This window comes from Tupaia chinensis, unplaced genomic scaffold (assembly GCF_000334495.1).
Source record: "Tupaia chinensis unplaced genomic scaffold, TupChi_1.0 Scaffold000355_1, whole genome shotgun sequence".
NCBI lineage: Eukaryota > Metazoa > Chordata > Mammalia > Scandentia > Tupaiidae > Tupaia > Tupaia belangeri.
In genome coordinates, this window is record NW_006159850.1 from 100,853 (window position 1) to 109,528 (window position 8,676).

At 55.0% G+C, this 8,676-nt stretch overlaps 1 protein-coding gene across 3 annotated transcripts in view; it reads right to left on the reverse strand.

Moving 5' to 3' along the window:
• DEF8 (differentially expressed in FDCP 8 homolog) overlaps positions 1-8,174 on the reverse strand; it is a 21,754-nt gene extending 13,580 nt beyond the window's left edge. For 2 of the 3 annotated variants that reach the window (XM_027773459.1, XM_027773458.1), the window contains exons 1-4: positions 7,283-7,416; positions 6,597-6,694; positions 4,673-4,822; positions 3,472-3,613 (exon numbers count right to left, since the gene is read on the reverse strand). In XM_027773459.1, the coding sequence (XP_027629260.1) occupies positions 3,472-3,613; positions 4,673-4,822; positions 6,597-6,694; positions 7,283-7,406 (514 nt within the window). In that variant the 5' untranslated portion in view covers positions 7,407-7,416. Of the gene's footprint in view, positions 1-3,471; positions 3,614-4,672; positions 4,823-6,596; positions 6,695-7,282; positions 7,417-8,021 lie in introns of those variants that run through there. The other variant, XM_006152520.3, reaches the window with a different exon arrangement.
• Positions 8,175-8,676: the final 502 nt, after the last annotated feature.

Below are 8,676 nucleotides of genomic sequence, written 5' to 3' on the forward strand. Positions count from 1 at the left end.
CCCCGCCCCTAAAGCAAAAACCTCCCCAAAAAAAAAAAAAAGGGATTTTTTTCCCCCCCGCTATAGGTCATTTACACTTGCTGGAGAGACAGACAGACAGAAAATGAGAAATTACCCCCTGGGGGGATGGCCACTCAGCAATCCCTTCTCTTCCATCTCCTCTTGGGATTTTGGGCACACACGCACACTCCCCTGGCCTGAGTGTTAAGCTGCTGGGTCTGCGACTTGAACCGCAGTCGACTACGTGAGAATCCAGCCACGTAAACATTATGTCATCTGCTGGTCCCTCTTTTTTTTTCCAATTCAACTTTATTTATTTATTTATTATTTTTAAATAATTATTTTATTTAACTTTATTTATCTATTTATTTATTTTAATTTTACCGGGTGGGGGGAGAAAGAAAGAGAGAGAGAGAGAGAGGGAGAGAGAGAGAGAGAGTGAGACAGGAAGTCTCCAGGTCCAGGACTAGAACCACAGTCAGCCATGTAAGAGTCCAGCGTCCTTAACCACCATGCCACCTGCCGCCCCCTCTTTTCTTTTTAAATAATTATTCATTTCTGGGACCAGCAGTTGGCATAACGGCTGTCATTGGACTCCTATGTAGCTGACTGTGGTTCGAGTCCCGGACCCAGTGGCTTACACTCACGCTGGGTGCGTGTGCATGCGTGCCCAACATCCTGAGAGGAGAATGGAGGAGAAGGGATTGCGGCGTGGCCATCCCCCCTGGGGGGGTGATTTCTCGCTTTCTGTCTCTCTGTCTCTCTCTGTGTTTCTGGTGAGCGCACGCGCCCTATAGCAAAAACCTCTCAAAAAAATTATTTATTTCATCTTATTTATCATTTTGTTTTTAGAATTATTTTATTTAGCTTTATTTATTCATCTTAATTTGACCAAAAGGAACAGAGTGTGAGAGGGAGAGGGCGGGAGGGACGGAGAGTGAGAGGACAAGACACCGGGTCCGGGATTGGAAACACTGTCAGGCATGCAGGACTCCAGGGCCCTCATTATTATTATTTTTTTAACTTGATATAGACACTTAGCAGAGAGAGACAGGGACAAGAAAAGAGAGAAGGCAAGCCACCAGGTCCGGGACTCGAGCCCCGGCTGGCCATGTGAGAGTCCAGCACTCCAACCATCTTGCCTCCTGCTAGCCCCCTCTTACTCTTATGGGCCATTCCCAAACGTCCCCTGGCCTGCACTTCGCCCCTTCTCACCCCTCCACCGCCAGCTCCCCTCCCACCCTTGCTCCGTCCGGAGTGCCCTGCCGAACCCAGGCTGTCCAGAGCCCACTGCCACCCTGCTGCACTCACAGGAGGGCCCCGGCCCCTCTGGGCCCAGTTCAGACCCAGCACTCCGGTCCCCTCTGCACCTCCCCAAAGGCACAGGGACGCACTGACGACAGGACTTTGCATGTGTGGCCCCAGAGCTCCCCCCGAGGTACACCCTTGCTTTACTTTCTAACCTCCCAGGTTTTACGGAAACCTCCCGATGCTTCTGCCTGCCGCCCTGCTGGGGTACAGACCCACCTGCACGTGCTGGCCCCTCCTGTCTCTCCGCTGTGCCACACTGCCTGGCCCCTGTTGTCTGCTAGTTTGACTTCTCACCCAGAACAGTGTGGCACGGTGGCGCTCCCTGCTCTGCCCTGGCGGTGGGGTCACCTCGCATGGGCACAGACCACTTGCCATGCACACAGGACAGCCATGGAGTTCATTCTAATTTTTTTTTTTTCTTTTGCTGTTTTTAGGACACATCCACTCTCTAGGAGAGACAGAGACAGACAGAGACAGAAAGTGAAAGATCACCCCCTGGGGGGATGGCCACACCACAATCCCTTCTCCTCCATTCTCCTCTTGGGATCTTGGGCACGCATGCACACGTGCCCAGCGTGAGTTTAAGCCACTGGGTCCAGGACTTGAACTGCAGTCGACTACATGGGAGTTCAGCGATACAGCCATTACGCCAACTGCTGGCCCCAAGGGAGTCTAACATCCTTAACCGCCACACCACCTGCCAGCCCCCCAATTCAAACTTGGATAGGCAGGTGTGGTAGTGGCCACCACAGAGGACACCTCCGATCTGGCTGTGGCCCAGCGAAGGCAGGGTGGGTCCTTTCGATCCTGGTATCTGTAGCACATGCCAGGCTCAGTAAACTGAGCACACTGTAAAAACTCGCTTGCGGGGGCTGGCAGATGGCATGGTGGTAAAGCTGGTAAGGCACTGGACTCCCACATGGCTGGCCACGGTTTGAGTCCAGGACCTGGCAGTTGACTTTCTTGCTTTCTCTCTCTCTAATCAAATTAAAGTAAATAAGTAAATAATAATAATAATAATAAATAAAATTAAAAAAAGAAAAAGCTCACCTGAGGCCAGCAGGTAGTGGGTTAAAGTGCTGGACCTAGCCCCAGACCAGGTGACTTGAAACACACCAGGCGCGTGTCCGAAGTCCCAAGAGGAGAGTGGAGAAGGGGCTGCGATGTGGCCATCCTCCCTGTGGGGTGACTTCTCACCTTCTGTTTCCCTGTCTCTCTGGTGAGCAAAAATCTTTCTCTTGGCGGATGGTGTAATGGATACGTCACTGGACCCCCACATGGTCGATGACAGTTCAAGTGCCTGACCCGGTGGCTAAAAACTCATACCAAGTGCATATGTGTGTGTGCCCAGAATCCCAAGAGGAGAATGGAAGAGAAGACATTGTGGCGTTGACTACCCCTGGGTGTGATTTCTTGCTTCTTTCAGTCTCTCTCTCCATCTCTCTGGCAGGTGCACACTCCCGATAGCAAAAATCTCTCTTAAAAAACAAAACAAAAGGGAACCAGCAGTCAGCGTAATGGCTATGTCGCTGGACTCCCACGTAGTCGACCGCGGTTCGTGTCCCGGACCCGGTGGCTTAAAACTCACGCCGGGCGCGTGTGCGTGCGTGCCCAAGATCCCGAGAGGAGAATGGAGGAGAAGGGATTGCAGCGTGACCATCCCCCCTGGGGGGTGATTTCTCGCTTTCTGTCTCTATGTCTCTCTCTGTCTGTCTGGCGAGCGCACGCGCCCTACAGTGAAAAATCTCTCCAAGAAAAAAAAAAAAAAAAAAAAACCTCTCTCTCTAAAAAGTTCACTTGAGGGACCAGCAGTTAGCGTAACGGCTATGTTGCTAGACTCCCATATAGTCGACCGTGGTTCAAGTCCCAGACCCAGTGGCTTAAACTCACGTCAGGCGCGTGTGCGTGTGTGCCCAAGATCCCGAGAGGAGAATGGAGGAGAAGGGATTGTGGCGTGACCATCCTTTTTTTTTTGGGGGGGGGTGATTTCTCACTTTCTGTCTCCCTGTCTCTCTCTGTCTGTCTGGTGAATGCATGAACCCTATAGCAAAAACCTCTCAAAAAAAAAAAAAAAAGTTCGCTTGAACATGAACAGATGTAGTAGCAGAGCCTGGGCCCCTCTGCCCGCCCAGGATGGGGGCAGGGTGCCAGCTTGCCTACCTGTGCAGGTGTACCAGGTCTGGACGAGCCCCCAGATGACGGCGTGGCACCTGTCACAGGCCTGCTTCACGCTCTTGCTCTTCTCCTTGTGGAAGCGGTGCTCGAGCAGGACACGGATGTCAGGCTCCTCCTCACTGGGGTCCTTTGGGGAGGAGCGAGGGGAGGGCACGGAGGAGCCAGAGGCATAATGGCCTCGCCTCAGTCCTCCAGGTACCCCTTGTAGCCACGATGGCCAGCCCACTGCCTTCCCTGGGGTTCAGGCAGGCACGGGCCAGCTTGCACACCTTTCCCAGCATCCCTTGCAACTAGGTGCTCCTGGGGGACTCACAGGGAACAAAAGCCAATGAGCAGGACAGATCTCAGCCCTCCCTGGCTTCCTGCACGTCAGGTGCTGACCATCTCAAGTCCCCCAGGACTGGCAGGGGTCCCCATACCATTAGCTGCCACAGGGCCTGGATCGCCTGTGGAACTCTACATGAGGAAACGGAGCATCTGCTTCCTTCAAGTCACTGCATTTTGGGGTATCTTTGTTATCACAGCCTTACCTACTTCCTAACAGAAATTCCACTTCCTGAAATCCCGGAGACTCCCAGCCCCGTACCAGGGCTCAGAGGCAGTCGAGCCGGGGCGATGTTGCCGTGGACACACCCTGCTTTTGCCTCAGACCTGCTACCTCGTCTGTCATTCTCGGGACCCACCCCCTCCAGCTCACGTGGTTTCCAGTGGCACTGCTCCGCCAGCCTGCAGCGGAGGTACGTGACTTAGAACTGGCCAGTCGGTCACCACAATTGAACCAAGAGTGGGCCCAGGATTGGCCAGTGAATGTCAGGCCTGAGACTCACTATGACCCCTAGGGAAGGGAGTTGTCACCTGCACGGGGTTTCCTCCTGTGGAAAGGAGCGGTGGCTGGGCCACCTGCCACCACACGGGACAGCCCGCCTGAGCATAGACCCATGCAGACTGGAGCAAGAGGGCACGAGGTTCCCGTTGACGGCCTTCGGGTCACTAAGCAAATACTTTTTCTTTTCCATTTAAGCTACATAAGGTTGGGTTTCTGTTCCATGCAATCGCAAGGTCTAGACCAATCACTGTCTGGACGTGGGGCAGGGAGGCCCCAGACATCACCCTGCCTTCCCAGCCCAGCCAGTCCCTGGAGCCATGGGGTCCCAGTTCCTCCTGCTCTTAGCTCACCAGCGCTCACCTTCAGCTCCTGGAGCTTCAGCCGCAGGTGGATCTGCCGCACCACCGCATCCTTCTGCCTCTCGGACTGCTCGGGCAGCTCCAGGATGGCCTGCTTACACTCCTCGATTGCCTGCTGCAGCTGCTGGACGTCGGAGGCCAGGAACAGGCCCTGCCAGTTGGGGTGGGTGGGCGATCAGATGCCTCCCTGCCCCGGGCAGGCCCAGAGCAGACTCCAGGCCCCTCACCCTTACCCTCACCCTTAGCCGGGGGAGCTGAGGACTTGCTGGAAGCCCAGGAGAGTTACAGCACAATTAGGGCCCACCCACACGACCTGCCCCAGGTAGGACCTGTCCACCCACCAGCCTCTGAAGACTCTTTCTTTCTTCTTTCTTTATTTTTAGAATTATTTAACTTTATTTATTTTATTTTATTTGACCAGAGAGGGACAGAGTGAGAGAGAGAGACAGAGAGAGAGAGAGAGGGAAAGTGAGAAAATAAGCCACCGGGTCCAGGACTTGAACTGTAATCAGCCATGTGGAAGTCCAGTGCCTTAACCACCACGCCACTGTCAGCCACTGAAGACTTTTTCAAAAGACATCCTTCTTTTTAAAAGCCATTTGTGAGGCCAGCAGGTGGCGTGGTGATTAAGGTGCTGGACTCCCACGTGGTTGACCATGGTTTGAGTCTCAGACCTGGAGGTTCGCTTTCTCACTTCTCTCTCTCTCTGTCTCTCTCTCTGGTGAGCACACGTGCCCAATAGCAAACTTATTATAATAATACCAATAATAATAAATAATTGGGACCAGCAGTAGGCATAATGGCTATGTCGCGGGACTCCCATGTAGTCAAACGTGGTTCGAGTCCCAGACCTGGCGGCTTAAACTCATACCGGGCACATGTGTGTGTGTGGGCGTGCCCAAGATCCCGAGAAGAGAATGGAGAAGGGATTGTGGCGTGGTTATCCCCCCTGGGGGGTGATTTCTCACTTTCTGTCTCTGTCTTTCTGGTGAGTGCACGCACCCTGTAGCAAAACACCTCTTAAAAAAAATAATAATAATAAATTAAATTAAATAAATAAATGATGAAATAATAAGCCATTTGCTGGAGCTGTCAGGTGGTGTGATGGTTACGACACTGGGCTCCCACATGGACGACTACAGTTTGAGTCTCAGATCCAGTGGCTTGAAAATCACAACAAATAAAAAAATAATTAAGTAGCTTATGGGACCAGCAGATGGCATAACGATTATGTCACTGGACTCTCACATAGTCAACCATAGTTCAAGTCCCAGACCCGACAGCTTAAAACTCACATCAGGTGCGTGTGTGTGCGTGCCCAAAAATCCCAAGAGAAGAATGGAAAAGAAGAGATTGCAGCGTGTCTCTCAAATAAAAGTTGAAAACCAAAAGGTTTTCACATTTTTTGAAAAAAAAAAAAAATTGAAGTCCCCATCTTTTCCCTTCGGATGGAGGCTTCTATGGAAGAAGGTGCAGAGCCTGAGAGCGTACTGCAGGGCTGAGAGGTGGGGGGCAGGGCTGCCCTCTCCCGCCTGCCCTGTCCTGTAGCCTGTCAGGGTTCCTAAGAGCCCCAGATGGAGTCAATTCTCACGTTTGCTTCACAGGACCCTGGAGCTTCGGGGAGAGCACGGGCCCCAGGTTCCCAACACCAAGTCCAGGCTTTCTCCAGCTGTCCACAGACAGGACTTGGGGAGGTAAGGTCAGGGGGTCATGAGGGCCTCAGATTCGAGGTCCCCCTTTGGCCAGGACTGGAGAGACTAAGCCTGGTCGTAGTTATTCTCAAGCGAGGAAAAACTTGTCCCCAGCTGTGGGCCGTGTCTGAGAAGATGTGGCCCTGCCACCTGGAAGTACGGTGACGAGAAAACCACTGGCCCCTCCTAGCTGGAGTCTGTCCGTCCTCCTCCCTCCCCACACCCCAAACTCACCACAGGACGGGAGAAGTGGTCCTCAGACAGGCCAAGGTCCATTGCACGCTCCGGGCAGCGGAACTCCGGCTCCACAGGTGGCAGCTCGGGAAGGGTGTCTGGGGGAGGGGACGAGATAGAGCGTGGCGGCGGGCAGGTCAGCCTTTCCCCTGCCCTGACCCCAGGAAGGAGGCACTGGGAGAGGGCCAGGGCAGTCCTGCGCGTCTGCCCAGTTTGAAATCTCAAAGGGCCCCACGTTGTGCAGGACAGAACGGAGCCCCTGGGAAAGCTGAGGTAGACTGGGAGGGACCCGGTCGCTGAGGCCCCCTGTTGAAGCGTGTGAGCAGTAGGAAGGCCACGGGGTGGCTCCACGGAAACTGCAGGCCCTGTGTGGGCTCCAGGCTGTCTCTGAGCCTCCCTGCCCAAGGGCTCCCTCTGCCTCACCTGCCTGTGGTCCCGGGCTTTACGCCACCTGACCCAGGGGTGGGCCCTCGCAGACACCACGCCCTCACCTGTCCCACCAGATCTTAGCTGCAAGCTCACGCGTGTTCACAGAACGCCTGAGCTGGGCCCTGGCACCCCTGCCAGCCACGGAGCAGGGGAAGGCGTGTGCTCCTGGAAGGCAGAGGCAGCGACTCGGGGCGGCAGGAGAGAGGGGCTGGGGCTTGTGTGGGGGCCAGGCTCCCAGCCCCCACCCCAGCACCCACCTTCAGAAGTGACGTCTGGGGCCTCCTTGTCGGGTCCCTGCTCATGCTGCCGTGGCCCGAGCTGCTTGTTGAAGGGGTTGAGGTGGGCCTGCCGGAACCGGGCCAGCTTCTCATCATATTCCATAGCATTCCACCTGCAGCCAGGCAGGGCGAGGGTGTGTCCAGGGCCCAGGCTTGCGCACCCTCATCACCCCCCAGGCTAGCTTCTTGTCCTCCTCGCTCTCTCTTCCGTGGCTCCCACTGGTTCCCCAGGAAGAACCTAAAGTGACGGTCCCTTCCACACCCACCATGAAGGTGGGGCAGGCACATGAGTGCACACGGCACAGCCCCATCGCAGGCCCTCTGGCCCGTGCTAGAGGGCCCCAGCCTAGGGCTGCCCAGAGACTCCTTGCCAGCCCCATCCGGTACCAGCTTTGGTGCTGGCCTGCTCTCCTGGACATCGCCCCAGGACTGGCCTCCTCCTTGCTGGCCCCAGACCAAGGTGCTCCTTCCCATTAGGGTGCCTAGAAACCAGTCCCTGTCAGGGGCTCAGCGAGGGGGGTCCATGCCCGGGCCCCACACTGCTCTGCCACATGCAGGTGAACTCGGGTGCGGCCCATCTTCCCCAGGCCTCAGGAACGAGGTTCACACGGAGAAGCCCCCGTAAATGCAACCAGGCTGCAGGCGACTTCGGCACCTCTGAGGCCTGGGATCTGAAGCCACTGATGAGGATGGCTTGAATCCATTCTAGAGCCCTTACCCGGTAACGGTGGGAGTGCCGGGCCAGCTCCTGGTGGGGCTCCTCACCCAGAGCCCCTCTTAACCAGCTGGGTCATGCTCCTGAACCTCTCCCGGCCTCTGTCCACCTCTGTCGGCGGGACCTTCTGAAACTGACAAGTTCAGACCCATAGACGCTAAGCACAAGTAAGCTCTTGGTAAGGGCCGCTGCTGTCGTAAGATGCTAGAGTTTTGTTGTTGTTCTTAAAGAATTATTAGATTAGATTAGATTATTATTTTTTATTATTTGGCCAGAGAGAGAGAGATAGAGGGAAAGTGAGAAAGCAAGAAAGCAAGGTGCAGGCCTTGATCTCAGTCAGCGACCTGGAAGACCAGTGCCCTGACCGCCACATCACTGCTGGTCCCAAGCTGTTTTTCCATAAAGCTGTATGGGAAGTGCATGAATGCGGTGGTACTTCCTCTACCTGTTACCACTTGGAATAGTCTGTAACTACAAGGCCATCCTGTGACCGCTCCTGAAGGACAACCAAGCACAGAGGGGACAGTCCTGACAGAGGCACCGGGCAGTGGGACCAGCCTTCCTCTCACTGGCAGCTGAGTACGGGAGCCTTGCCTGCTGGCCACACCTCCATCAGCCTGTGGCAGGAAGGAGTCCCAGTTTGACAGGGCTCAGCCCT